Here is a 15,683-nt window from a genome sequence, read left to right on the forward strand (position 1 = left end):
CAGTACCATCCCAACAGGTGCTGCTCTCTCCAGCAACGGCGATAAGAACTATCAGTGTCCTCAGATTCCTCCTGAGATAGAAGAGAGAGAGAGCTTCCCCCTTTCTTGGAATGCTCCCTTCACCACACTGAGACAGCGCACACCCGTTCAATGGCTCCTAGGGGAGGGGTCAGGTGAGATAGGTGATATGGGTGAGGAAGGGGTGAGGGAGGGTTGCTGAGGGGTGAGGGCAGGGTGAGGGTGATTTGGGCAAGGGGTTGGGCGAGGAAGGATATAGAAAAGGTATGGGGTCACGTTCTCAGGCCTTCTATACATAAGGTAAATGACACAGGATGTAAGAGGTTTTTGGGAGGATATAGAAGAGTGAAGGACAACTGTCAGAGGGGTAAAGTGATGGTATAGTCACTAAAGTGAGGGTCGGTGTGTGTGTGTGGGATAAAGGGGTCTAACGGGAGGTCACGCATGCTTTGTGTCCCCAAGGGAGTCGTGCCGTGTGGGGTTATACAGAGAGAGGACAGAGAGTGGTGCCTGGTGCCTGGCCTGTGTTGGAGACTGGAGGTGCAGCTCCTGGGCGCCACACAGCTGAGCTCATGAAACACTATGCCGTCCCCCTGGCCGGGGGTGGGGCGTGGGGGGGCGAGTGGAGAGGGCACCTTGGCCATCAATCACCCAGGGAGGGGTTGGGACCCACGCCCCACGGATCAGCTCAACAGGCAGGAGGAACCAGGGGGGAACAGGGGCCAAGGCCACATGAAAGGCATCGAGTGTCACCCCTCAGCATGGGGGGGTGAGGGGGCCAGGGGTGAGGAGGAAAGGGGATAACAACCAGGAGGTGTGGTGCCACGTAACTGGAGAGATGAAGGAGCACAGAGACAAAGAAAGGAGAGGAGACGCAACAGGGGAGGGCAGGGGAGGGACACGACAGAGGGGTGAGAGGCCATTGAAACAAGAGGTCAAGCTGGACACTGGAGAGACAGAGAGAGAGAGAGAGAGAGAGAGAGAGAGAGAGAGAGAGAGAGAGAGAGAGAGAGAGAGACAGAGAACCAAAACTTGACACATTGGAAAGAATTTACAAAATAACTGCGTAAACTACAATGCTATTTGGCCCTAAACAGAGAGTACACAGAATACCTGACCACCGTGACTGACCCAAAATTAAGGAAAGCTTTGACTATGTACAGACTCAGTGAACATAGCCTTGCTATTGAGAGAGGCCGACGCAGGCAGACCTGGCTCTCACGAGAAGACAGGCTATGTGCACACTGCCCACAAAATGAGGTGGAAACTGAGCTGCACTTCCTAACCGCCTGCCAAATGTATGACCATATTAGAGACACATATTTCCCTCAGATTACACAGACCCACAAAGAATTCAAAAACATATCCAATTTCAATAAACTCCCATATCTATTGGGAGAAATACCAGTGTGATATCACAGCAGCAAGATTTGTGACCTATTGCCACAAGGAAAGGGCAACCAGTGAAGAACAAACACCATTGTAAATACAACCCATATTTATGTTTATTTATTTTCCCTTTTGTACTTGAACTATTTGCACATCGGTACAACTTTTTTTTATTTAACTAGGTCAAGTCAGTTAAGAACAAATTCTTATTTACAATGACGGCCTACACCGGCCAAACCCGGACAACGCTGGGCCAATTGTGCGCTGCCCTATGGGACTCCCAATCATGGCCAGTTGTGATACAGCCTGGAATCGAACCAGGGGGTCTGTAGTGACGCCTCAAGCACTGAGATGCTGTGCCTTAGACTGCTGCGCCACTAGGGAGAATGGTTGTATATATTATGGCTATATACAACAATGTATATAGCCATTATATGACATCTGAAATGTCTCTATTCCTTTGGAACTTTTGTGAGTGTAATGTTTACTGTTCATTTTATATTGTGTATTTCACTTTTGTTTATTATCTATTTCAGTTGCTTTGGCAATGCCGTTTGAATTTAATTGAATTGAGAGAGCGAGATGGCTGGAGAGGTGGTTATAGTTTCACCTCTAGTTTTCTCTTTGTGTTGGCCCACGCACCCCTCTGCTTTACTGTCCTTTATCCCAGCTTTCCAAAATAGAGGAAACATTTTGTTCCTGTCCTAGCCTGTGGAAAAGAGAAATGAGGGAGAGAGAGAAAGAAAGAGTGAAAGACTCCACGGCTATTAATACAGTTCCAACTAAAAGCTTCTCTGCCCTCCCACTCAGAGGAAGCTCCTAAAGTGAACATGTTTTAGGGCCTGTACGCATGGTCAGCAGGGGAAAAAGGGGAGCAGACCGTGGAAAGAGAGAGAAGGGAAAAGTAGTAAAAAATGAATAAAAAAACGCTCTGTGAGTTTTAACCTCTCTGCCTTCCCATCACCCACGACCATTGTGACATTCTGAGATGAACTCACCCATGTAGGGCCGTTCTGCAGCATGCAGGCTCCCAGGAGGAGTGTTCCTATCACCCCCCCCACCACCGGCTGTGATTTACGAGTGTTAATAAACATGATGTAGTGCTTACAGCGATTGCTCGGACAGGAATGTTATTTTGCCTTTGTTTTTCATGAATCCACATAGTTTCACATGTTTGCATGCGCTGCTATGCGGTGCTATGCTATGCGACAAGAGAAAGTCAAATCATGTAGTGTATAGTTTGTTTTTGGCTTCTTTAATCATTTAAGCAGAGAATGCGACAAATCCTTTCCGGGGCAGTTTTTACCCACATGAAAAATATATAATACTACAGTACTTACTATAGAATTCTATAGTAAACTGTAGTATGCTGTAGAATACTATATTACACACTGTAGTATTGCTCAATCATGTGTAATACTTACTATATAATTTTGTAGTATACTGTAGTATATTATAGTAAATGCTACAGTATTAGCCACAAAAAATAAAAACAGCAATGTCGGCAAAAACAGTACATTCCACAAAAACACGACACTTTTTTAACTTTAGTAAATTCTACTGTATTTAATTTTCATATACCCTGCCCATTCCCTCCCCCATATCACAATTTGTGCCACCCATACGTGAGAAACTTACATGCCAATTATAGACCATATATTGTGTTCCCTACAGGTTATAGAAAAGAGCAGAAGCTCTGAACTATCTGGTCAGACCCCAGTCCTACCTACCTACCTACCTACCCACCTACCCACCTACCACCTACCTCACCCTACCCACCTGCCTACCCACCTACCTACCTACCTACCCACCTACCCACCCACCCACCCTACCACCCACCTACCTACCCACCACCCACTACCTACCCACCCACCTACCCCACCCACCGCCACCCTACCTACCTACCTACCTAACAACCTACCCATCTATATACCTACCTACAGGTTATGGAACATTTGCTCTTATGCTATTTTACCAGTAGGTTTCCTGAATGAGAAAGCCTCCACATCTATATCAAAGATAATAAAACAAAAACACTACAGTAAATACTACAGTATACTACAATCCGCAAAAACACTATAGTAATTACCATAGTATATGCTACAGTTTTCTTTTACTAAAGTATTTATAATATAGTTAACTGTAAACACTACAATATACTACAGTACTTACTACAGTAAATACTACTGTAAATACTACCGTTTTTATGCCATAGTATACTATAGTATTTTTTCATGTGGGTAGCGCCATAAAATGTTACTGTTTGGTTCCTGGGCTCCGGTTTTGTTGGGTCCTGTCCTCCTGTGGTGGCTCTTCCTCCTTGACTCCCTGTAATCAGGTCTAGTACTCCATCATATCCTTACTACTTAATATCCATATCTCAGAGTTTGACTGTTGTTACTCAACAAACAAACTACAGAATTCTGTAGTAACATATTAATGATCGGCCAAGGCTTGAGAAGATTACGTTTTGATGTTGTTTTCTTCGTTGTCATTCATTTCTCTCCAAACTACATCATGTCAAATGTTGTTGAGCCTCTAAGCATCCTGGGAAGTGTGTGATTGGTGGCAGTGCAGGCTAGACAGGAGATACGCCTTCTGCCCTGCTTGAGGGAGATGGCTGGTGTGCTGCAATGTAGTAGGAGAGAAATCCAAAGAGACCCATCCAATGCGTGCCGTGCGCTGGGAAGGGATTTTTCACTAATCAAAAGGCAATTTGCTTGTTTCGGGCCTCCTCCAAATGCAACCTAACCCAATGAGCTGGATTTATGATGTGCCTGCCAGCTTTTCCCTGGCGCAAATCTTCCAGTAACACGCTCCACTCCCATAGCAGAGCAAAGTATAGCCCACATGGCCGGCCACAGCTGGCTCTGATTACAGACCCATACAGTAGCCATTATTTTTCACTAACCCCCCTCCCTGCTCAGTGACGCTTATTAGAAATGTAACATACTGGTCTGGGAGTTTGTTGCAGATTTATGTGTCACAGGTGCGCTCTTTAAAAAGCATGCAAGGGTTACCCTAAGCACCCCTGACAATAAATATAATATGAGAGGTGTGTGACTAATATTGATTTTTGAAATATTGGCAGGTTACCCAAAATATGTGTACCCGAAAATTGCAACACATGATTTGGATTCCGGAATTCTGGGCAGGGTATGAAAAATATGCATTTGATTTAGGCTGTGAGAGTTTTGAGAGTTTTGCTTTTCTTCATACAAAACAGGTTTTCTGTCAATCTGAAGTAAATCATATTTATTTCATATTTGTGTCTTTGACTATCAGAATATGCACGGTATGCAGTGTTCTTTATGTACATTGTTTTGTGTGTAAAAGCATAAATGTCAGTTGATGCACATAATTCAAAAGTGTCATGTTTCATTTGATTGTGCGGTAGATATTTAAATGATACATTTCATTTCATAAAACATATTTGATATCACACTGTACAGTCGTGGTCAAAAGTTTTGGTCTTCACAAAGTTCGCTGCTTCAGTGTTATGAGATATTTTTGTCAGATGTTACTATGGTATACTGAAGTATAATTACAAGCATTCCATAAGCGTCAAAGGCTTTTATTGACAATTACATTAAGTTTATGCAAAGAGTCAATATTTGAAGTGTTGACCCTTCTTTTTCAAGACCTCTGCAATCCGCCCTGGCATGCTGTCAATTAACTTCTGGGCCACATCCTGACTGATGACAGCCCATTCTCGCATAATCAATGCTTGGAGTTTGTCAGAATTTGTGGGTTTTTGTTTGTCCACCCGCCTCTTGAGGATCGACCACAAGTTCTCAATGGGATTAAGGTCTGGGGAGTTTCCTGGCCATGGACCCAAAATGTCGATGTTTTGTTCCCCGATCCACTTAGTTATCTCTTTTGCCTTATGGCAAGGTGCTCCATCATGCTGGAAAAGGCATTGGTCGTCACCAAACTGTTCTTGGATGGTTGGGAGAAGTTGCTCTCGGAGGATGTGTTGGTACCATTCTTTCTTCATGGCTGTGTTCTTAGGCAAAATTGTGAGTGAGCCCACTCCCTTGGCTGAGAAGCAACCTCACACATGAATGGTCTCAGGATGCTTTACTGTTGGCATGACACAGGACTGATGGTAGCACTCACATTGTCTTTTCCGGACAAGGTGTTTTCCGGATGGCCCAAACAATCGGAAAGGAAATTCATCAGAGAAAATGACTTTACCCCAGTCCTCAGCGGTCCAATCCCTGTACCTTTTGCAGAATATCAGTCTGTCCCTGATGTTTTTCCTGGAGAGAAGTGGCTTCTTTGCTGCCCTTCTTGACACCAGGCCATCCTCCAAAAGTCTTTGCCTCACTGTGCGTGCAGATGCACTCACACCTGCCTGCTGCCATTCCTGAGCAAGCTCTGTACTGGTGGTTCCCGATCCCGCAGCTGAATCAACTTTAGGAGACGGTCCTGGGACTTGCTGGACTTTCTTGGGCGCTCTGATGCCTTCTTCACAACAATTGAACCTCTCTCCTTGAAGTTCTTGATGATCCGATAAATGGTTGATTTAGGTGCAATCTTACTAGCAGCAATATCCTTGCCTGTGAAGCCCTTGTTGTGCAAAGCAATGATGACGGCACATGTTTCCTTGCAGGTAACCATGGTTAACAGAGGAAGAACAATGATTTCAAGCACCACCCTCCTTTTAAAGCTTACAGTCTGTTATTCTAACTCAATCAGCATGACAGAGTGATCTCCAGCCTTGTCCTCGTCAACACTCTCACCTGTGTTAACGATACAATCACTGACATGATGGCAGCTGGTCCTTTTGTGGCAGGGCTGAAATGCAGTGGAAATGTTTTTTTGGGGGATTAAGTTCATTTTCATGGCAAAGAGGGACTTTGCAATTAATTGCAATTCATCTGATCACTCTTCATGACATTCTGGAGTATATGCAAATTGCCATCATCAAAACTGAGGCAGCAGACTGTGAAAATTAGTATTTGTGTCATTCTCAAAACTTTTCACCACAACTGTATATTGTAAGTGACAATTACACCATATCAGCTCAACAGTATCTTAAAACAGTAAAAATGTCACTGTTAAGACAGAATGTCGATAGCAATTCTCTCTATTACAAATGCTAAGTATTAAAAAATGCTTGGCGTTAGAGAGGGAGCCTAGTCAGTCTAACGTCAGGGGTAGTGGTTTATTACCCCATGTTTACCCTTCTATTTCCCTGTGGAGGCTTTGCCTGGCAGGCTACCCCGGAGAGGGTGCACCTGGACTGGCGCAGGAGGTAGGGTGAGAGGGGGCATAGCCAGGCAATTCACCCAAGCCTCACGTTTCCTTCCATTGCTTCAGATTTCAGTCTTGGTAAAACATCTAATGACTCATGAAATGAATTTTTGTTTGTTTATGTCTAGCTACAAGCCAAGTTCTCGAAAATCATGAAGTTTCAAGCAAACCTTTGCAATTGTTACATTGATATAAATGAATGAAAGTATAATGTAATGCATCTGTAGTATTACGTATTGATGTAACAACCAATACAGTCCTCTTTATTGTATCACAATACAGAGCATTTGTGTTTGAGTGAGTGAGTGTATCAGGGCTTGACCTCTGATTGACTCTGACTGGTACCTGGTGTGTCTGCTGCCTGTCTGTCATCACCAGACAGTCTGAGCTGAACGTGCGTCTGGTTGCCGCTCGCTGGCACGTCGTCTCATCCAGGGTCTAGAACTCCTGCCAACACACATGCAGTCCTGCCTGGGCGGATCACACTACTCCTGCCCAGAACACTAGAACCATAGCGGAGACTTAAAATTGCTTCTGACCGACGCTTGGCTGGGAGAATGCATGGAAACATTTAAGACACATGGAATATAAAGTGCTGTTGTCCAGAAGGCCAGGCTGTAGTAACATATAACCTGAGGTGACGAGTGCAAGGGCCTAGCACTCTCTCTCTCAATTCAATTCAATTCAAAGGGCTTTATTGGCATGGGAAGCATATGTTAACATTGCCAAAGCGAGAAATTAACAGTAAAATTTACACTCACAAAAGTTTCAAAAGAATAGAGACATTTCAAATGTTATATTATGGCTATATACAGTGTTGTAGCAATGTGCAAATAGTTGAAGTACAAAATAGAAAATGGGGGTAGAGGAGAGGACTGGGGCCGATAGGAACACTCCTCCTGGGAGCCTGCATGCTGCAGAACGGCCCTACATGGATGAGCTCATCTCAGAATGTCACAATGGTCGTGGGTGACGGGAAGGCAGAGAGGTTAAAACTCACAGAGCGTTTTTACTCATTTTTTTACTCCTTTTCCCTTCTCTCTCTTTCCACAGTCTGCTCCCCCTTTTCAACCTGCTGACCATGCGTACAGGCCCTAAAACATGTTCACTTTAGGAGCTTCCTCTGAGTGGGAGGGCAGAGAAGCTTTTAGTTGGAACTGTATTAATAGCCGTGGAGTCTTTCACTCTTTCTTTCTCTCTCTCCCTCATTTCTCTTTTCCACAGGCTAGGACAGGAACAAAATGTTTCCTCTATTTTGGAAAGCTGGGATAAAGGACAGTAAAGCAGAGGGGTGTGTGGGCCAACACAAAGAGAAAACTAGAGGTGAAACTATAATCTCTCTCTCTCTCAAGCAACAGAGCTCCATGCAGCAGCAACTCCAAGGCCCCAGGCAGGGCGCTCTGTGTGGGCCTGAGCCAGGAGCAGGGCGGTAAATTCACACACATGCCTCTCCAGCATCACGCTTCCTGCCACTCTATAACCCCTGTCTGAAATTACGACCCAGCACACTGTTAGTCTCCCCAGCTACAAATAGCTGATAACGCTACTTTTCTAAACGGTGCCCTGCCCACCACAACTGCTCATTAGGAACATGATACCGGACATGTTCATTGGGGTACTGGTAGGATATAATATATTATAATATTGATGGATTGAAATCTGCCACACAAGTTCTACCCTTGCGTTGTCTTTTTTTGGAGCGTATGTAGGGGATAGTGGGGTAAGTTGAGCCATTGTTTTACATTCAGCATCACTCCGTCAAAGGAAATATAGTATTCTTTCTAACAAAGATATATTTCAGGATGTTGTGTATTCCTGGAAATAATCAGAATTCAGGGTATGGGGTAAGTTGAGCCTGCAGGACAGGGTAAGTTAAGCCACCTACAAATTCCTGTACTGAATTAAATATTACCACTACCTTTTTAAAACCATGTCTATCTTTATTTCCCAAACACAATTCAAAACAATCACAATCGCTTTTTTGCCTTTTAATAATTTTAAGTATTGTATATTTTAATACAGGTTTAACACCTAACAAACACTTTGTACTTTTAACATAGGCTAGGCCCTGTTGTTACCTCATATCCCAGAGATAATGCCTTGCATTACGCCTGGGAAGAAAACACTTATATTTGCTCAACTTGCCATTGGCTCAACCATTGGCTCAACTTACCCCATGGACATTGGCTCAACTTACCCCAAGGCAAACATTTTGACTGTTTTAGCCCACACAGCTACACAGATGCACTTCCATGCTAGGTTTAGGACCTCATGATGAGCTTATAGAGACCCCAACCGATGTACAGAGCAATCTTTAAATGATCTACTTTGATTTAGATACAAGCATCATGAGGTCCTAAACAATAAATTAATTTGCCTTGGTGAAAATCTGTCTTTTAGACCTAACTTGCTTACCACTTTTTCCATGTGGTTTCTTCCTTCACATACTCCGTGAAATGATGACCTCTTCCTAAATATTTGGTCAAATTATACATTTTGTGTATGGTTTCCTAGAAACAAGGGTGGCTCAACTTACCCCTTTTGCTCAACTTACCCCACTCTCCCCTATAATAAATGGTTGAATCTCAGCCGGTCTTGGTGAATAAGGTAAAACAAAAATATGCCCTTTGTATTACCTGCCTCAAGTATTTGAACCAATTAATTATTTGTAGAACGATTTCTAACAAGAAAATAAGCACACAGATTACTAGCCCAATATTAATTTTTTTGGCTAGCTAATGTTGATCATGCACCTGTTAATTCCCTGTCTGATGCCAAAGGCACTCTACCATAATTTCCAGGCTTGTGGACAGGGTTGTGGAGTTGAGACAAATTAATGGTTGGGACTCAGGGCCTTAGTGTCCTGCCTTGGATGGATGACTGGTCTTATGGGGGTCAGGGGGTCGGGGTGAGAGGCAGAGGGAGAAGAGGGAGAGAGGCTGTCCTGGGCTGGGCTCGGCTGGGGCTGGGGGGGTTCCTGGCTTGTAAGAGTTCACTCAGATCATCTGGGCCAATCTGTTCCAGACGGGGTATGTGACACATTATTGGATCCAGACCTGACACTGCCGTTGTGTATATTCCATTACCAGATACCAGTCTTACTTAAGCTTCATTACCTCCCCACCCCTCCCAACACACAGAGAGAGAGGGAGACAGGGGTGGAAAAAGTACTAAATTGTCATACTTGAGTAAAAGTTCAAAGTAAAAGTAAATGCTATACATCAAATTCCCTGTATTAAGCAAACCAGATGACGTAATTTTCTTGTTTTAAAAATTTACGGACAGCCAGGGGCACACTCCAACACTCAGACATCATTTACAAACACATTATTTGTGTTTAGTGAGTCCGCCAGAACAGAGGCAGTAGGGATGACAACACGTTATATTGATAGGTGCGTGAATTGGACCATATTGCTATCCTGCCTGAGCATCCCAAACTTCTGGGTGTCAGGGAAAATGTATTTGAGTAAAAAGTACTTTCTTTAGAAATGTAGTGGAGTAAAAGGAAGAGTTTTAAAAATATATAAATAGTAAAGTAAAGTAAAGTACAGATACCCCAAAGATGAACTAAGTATTTTTACTTAGTTACTTTACACCACTGGAGGTAGGGGGGGGGGGGCATTGCAGAGAGAAAGGGGAGAGAGGGGGAGGAGGGAGAGGGAGGGGGAGGGAGGGGGGAGAGAGATTTGGGGGGGGCACTACAGAGAGAAAGGGGAGAAAGGGGAGGGGGGAAAGGGAGGGGGATGAGAGAGAGAGAGAGAGGGAGAGAGAGGAGTGAGAGAGGTAGGGGGGCGTTACAACAGAGAGAGAGAGGGGAGAGTGAGAATGGGAGAGAGGGAGGAGAGAGAAATGGAGAGGTTAAGAGAGAGAGAGGGAGGGCAAGACAGAGAGAAAGAGAGAGGGAGAGGGAAAGGGGGGATAGCTATTACCCAGAGCCACGCACAGAGGGTGCTTTTTCTCCAGCTCAGCCCTGAGCTGAGTTTCAATCCGCTCCAGAACCACCACTACCACACTGCCCTTCTCTTTCCCTCTCTTTTCTTATCCCATGCAGTCCTTCAGTCCACACTGGGAAACTGTTAAATCTATCAAGCCCTGAGTCTAGAGTCCACCCTGGAACACCCAAGATGTTTCCACCTGCAGGGATTTTGTGGTAGATATTAGAAACACACGAAAGAGGTTACCCCACCCCAGCCCATCCATCACACCACTCTACTCCCTGCTCTCATCCCTCTGTGATTAAACCAAAATCCATAAACAGATCTGAACGAGGAAGAAAGTCCAGGGAGGGAGAGAAGGTAGATGCTTTATATCTGATTAGATATAGCGAGCTGCTACCTCCAGTTAGATAAATTAGAGGGATGAGAAAATGTAAAGTGGATGACTGAATGAAAAGGATGATTTTGGAATGATACACTCTTTTATCAGAGAGAGCAAGACATAGGCAACATTATACTGTAGACCACTTTTGCACATCTTAAAGGGGCAATCCGCAGCTGAAACAATAACATAGCCATTGTTTTGGTAAAAAGCTGAGGGATGGGGCTGGAGAAACGTAACCACTCTCAAATTCATAGACAGAGCAACGGAGGCAAGGACTGACCATCCATGATATCAAAATTATAGTTTTAACCATGTTTTGAGGTTATACAGTGTGCGTTTACATTTACTTTGTTTACAAACATTGGAGTAAAACAAGCTTATATTTTGGGTTCTGATGGTATATGACAGTTGAACTAAGCTCATGAGGCATTTATAAGTTATATTCTTCAAGAATCAATGGGTACATATCATTAATTTATACGTTCAACAATGGATGAGGCAACTGCAGATCACAAATATTAGGTTTACTACATACTGTACTATTCAAGTGCAATATCTAAGCCTGCATTATTGATTTTAGAGCAGGGGTGTCAAAAAATGTTGCTCCGGAGGCCACATTCGGTCATCAACAAGGTCCAGAGGGCCACACTGAAAATTGTATATATTTCCTCAAAGCCAAAATTTGAAAGAAATCATCCTCTATCCATCGATTTTGGAATTTTCTATGCTCCCTTACCATCTAGCTTTATATCTATATATACCTACATATAAAAATAAAGAAATGCTCAAACCACCTGCGGGCCAGATTGGACCCCTTCGCAGTCCGGATCCTAAGACTCTAAGACACCCCTGTCTTAGAGTAATATTTAAACTATGACGTTTCCTGTGGCTTGGATGCCACAGGGTAGGAAGCCTGCCACAAGCAGTTGGAAGATTCATCACTGGCTAAACCTTGCCTTATTTGGATGCCACACACGCACACTCAACCGCACATATCTGCCAGCAGTGACCGCTTGCTTAACTTTCCATTCCTTCCTCCCTAAACTGCAGATAGGTGTGTGTTTCAGTGTGTGCCTGTGTTTGGACCGGGAGTGGAGTGCCGGTGTGTGAAAATAGTCAGGTATCCATTCCACTACTACGCAGCCAGCCTGCCTTTCAGGATCAGATTCTTCATTCTTGGACCTTATTTGTCAAGTCTGCGTCTACCTTATTTGTCAAGTCTGCGTCGGTGCACCCGGTGCCCTGCTACCTCTGCCGTCGTCAAGGAGATTACTGCAGGTGATTTACAGCCTGCGTCAGCCATATGACTCACACACACACAAACACACACACACACACACACACACACACACACACACACACACCATATAACCCCTTTATTCTACACAGACAGATGGACACACCTACTTGACCTCTGCCTACATGGACCGTAAATAATCACATAGCTAACAAATTGAGCTATTTTCTGACCGTGCAAGTATTTAAATTACAATCGCTATTCGTGGGTCACTCCACTAGCTGTCTCTATCTCCAGCCTCACTTGCCAAGGATCAAGGACAAGGGCCAAGGGCCAGTGGGTCATAAGCCCCACAAAAATATATATGTGCCCCCAGGAATGATAATAATAATGTGTGTATGCAAGCATCTGTTAAATATGCCACCAGGATTACTGGTACAGTAACAGAGCCACAGCTGTAGTATCTAGCCAGTAGCCAGAGAGAGAAACTACATACGTGTGGGTCACCACATGTAACATATGAAATAATAACAGCTGGGACAGAATATGGGATGGCTTCCTTGGCATGCATGATCTTAAAATGTGGTGCGTTTGAGAGTGATCTACTATATCTATAGAGATATGTTTTATATAGATAATTAATTTTAGATAGAGAAACTGTTATTAGATAGACAATAACAGCCATCATACTGACACAATATTGTTCTTGGATAAAATTAATGTTAATGATTACAAATTTAATTTTGATAGCAGGCATAGCTATCAGGCATAGCTATCAACAAATAGCAGGCATAGCTATCAACAAATCAACCACTTCATATATTAATTATCGGGACCAGACTAAAGAGTAGCAGCATTGTATAAGAGTGAAGTGAGAACCAACGTCTCCTGAGTGGTGCAGTGGTCTAAGGCACTACATCGCAGTGCTAGCTGTGCCACTAGAGATCCTGGTTCGAATCCAGGCTCTGTCGTAGCTGACCGCGACCGGGATACCAATGCAACGGCGCACAATTCGTCCAGGGTAGGGGACGGAATGGCCGGCAGGGATGTAGCTCAGTTGGTAGAGCATGGCGTTTGCAACGCCAGGGTTGTGGGTTCGATTCCCACGGGGGGCCAGTATGAAAAAAAAATATTAAAAAAATAATGAATGCACTCACTAACTGTATGTCGCTCTGGATAAGAGTGTCTGCTAAATGACTAAAATGTAAATGTAATGTAAAATGTCCTCTAAATTCAATAAAACGAGTGACATCCCTTTAATTGATGTTTTCTTCATCCTCTCCTTCATCCTTCTGCTTTCTTGTTTGTTTAAACGGTGTCCATTATAGTCCACTGGATCCAGGAGTCATTCCATCATCATTTCCGTCCTCTACTGCACTTTTGTTGTGTATACAGTACTTTAGCAGTCAATGTTGTTTTGCATTACTGTACAATTTGAATGCAGAAAATGCTGTCTTCCTATCAAATTATATTATTACTGAACAAAAATATAAATGCAACATGCAACAATTTCAATGATTTTACTGAGTTACAGTTCATATAAGGAAATCAGTCAATTGATAAATAAATTCATTAGGCCCTAATCTATGGATTTCACATGACTGGGCAGGGGCGCAGCTATGAGTGGGCCTGGAAGGGCATAGACCCACCCACAGGGGAGCCAGGCCCAGGCAATTAGAATGAGTTTTTTTTCCCACAAAAGAGCTTTATTACAGACATAAATACTCCACAGTTTCATCAGCTGTCTGGGTGGCTGGTCTCAGACGATCCTTCAGGTGGTTACACGTGGTCTGCGGTTGTGAGGCTGGTTGGACGTACCACCAAATTCTCAAAATGATGTTGGAGACGACTTATGGTAGAGAAATGAAAATTAAATTCTCTGGCAACAGCTCTCGTGGACATTCCTGCAGTCAGCATGTCAATTATACGCTCTCGCATAACTTGAGACATCTGTGGCATTGTGTTGTGTGACAACACTGCACATTTTAGAGTGGCTTTTTATTGTCCCCAGCACAAGGTGCACCTGTGTAATGAGCATGCTGTTTAATTTGCTTCTTGCTATGCCACACCTGTCAGGTGGATGGATTATCTTGGCAAAGGAGAAATGCTAACTAACAGGGATGTAAACAAATTGGTGCAAAACATTTGGGAGAAATAAGCTTTTTGTGCGCGTGGAAAAATTCTGGGATATTTTATTTCAAACACGGGACCAACAATTTACATTTTGCGTTTATATTTTTGTTCAGTATATATTATGATAATTGGTTGGAAAGGTTGGATATTTCAGAATTGAGTGAAAAAGCAACTCTAGATAATCATGTAAATGCCCACAACTCTGAGATTAAGTATTGAATTGCATGCCACATAAATCTATCAGTATAGTAACGTGACAAGAATGAAGCGACTGTCGCTCACACGTCACTCTCTCTCTCTCTCTTCCCCTCTCTCTCTTCCCCTCTCTCTCTTTCTCTCTCTCTCTCTCTCTCTCTCTCTCTCTCTCTCTCTCTCTCTCTCTCTCTCTCTCTCTCTCTCTCTCTCTCTCTCTCTCTTCCCTCTCTCTCTCTCTCTCTCTCTCTCTCTCTCTCTCTCTCTCTCTCTCTCTCTCTCTCTCTCTCTCTCTCTCTCTCTCTCTCTCTCTCTCTCTCTCTCTCTCTCTCTCTCTCTCTCTCTCTCTCTCTCTCTCTCTCTCTCTCTCTCTCTCTGGACGTCTGTGTGTGTGGGTGAGTGAGTGAGTGAGATGGTCGTAAGGGGCAGGCAGCCTGACTCTGCGCTCCACTGTTCCAGCTCATTACCTGTGATTAATAGGCCTGCATGCCTCTTGGAGAGAGAGCTCACCTTAGAGGGCACGGAGTTTGTCCACTACTACAGACAGCTGGGTTGGGTTCAATTCAAATTGATGTCAGCCGATTCAGGAAGTAAGCTGAAATTCCGATTTAACATTATTTATTATCAATGTCTTTATAATAAAACTGAAAAGAAGTTATTTATTTCAAAAGTCTTTCAATTTGTTTTATTTTGAATTCAAATCACTTCCTGAATTAAGTGACTTCAATATCAATTGACCCTGACAGCCAGTGTTAGGGATCTACAACTACTGACCAACCTATGTAACAGTTGTCTAGTTTGTTGTCAGAACAGTTTTTCTGTAAGAAGGTCTCTGGTCTTGTATATTATTTTACAATGTATAGAGGGCATCAGTTCATTCAAGTGGGGCATGCTGAGGTGGAACATATCAGGATTTAAGTTATTATTAGTTTTACCAAAGTGTATATTAACTGATAATATAGATCACTTTTGTATTTTACTGTAAGTGCGGTGCCGATACTATTTTAAAGCAATGGATTTGGCTAATCTCATAATATTTCCGTAAACAAAAATTCAAGGATGATTATTAGGGTAGTGACGTTGACTATGGAGATGGGGCGACCTACCTCAGGAATATTGTTTTGATAAATCCACC

The 15,683-nt window shown here is 43.4% G+C and overlaps 1 protein-coding gene across 1 annotated transcript in view; it reads left to right on the forward strand.

The window, feature by feature from the left end:
• The first annotated feature begins 600 nt into the window (after window positions 1-600).
• Window positions 601-15,683, forward strand: part of LOC121534656 (protein Wnt-3a) — a 162,332-nt gene continuing 147,249 nt past the window's right edge. The window contains exon 1 of the mRNA XM_041841239.2: window positions 601-802. Coding sequence (XP_041697173.2) covers window positions 601-802 — 202 coding nt within the window. The remainder of the gene's footprint in view (window positions 803-15,683) is intronic.

Source organism: Coregonus clupeaformis, chromosome 21 (assembly GCF_020615455.1).
Source record: "Coregonus clupeaformis isolate EN_2021a chromosome 21, ASM2061545v1, whole genome shotgun sequence".
NCBI lineage: Eukaryota > Metazoa > Chordata > Actinopteri > Salmoniformes > Salmonidae > Coregonus > Coregonus clupeaformis.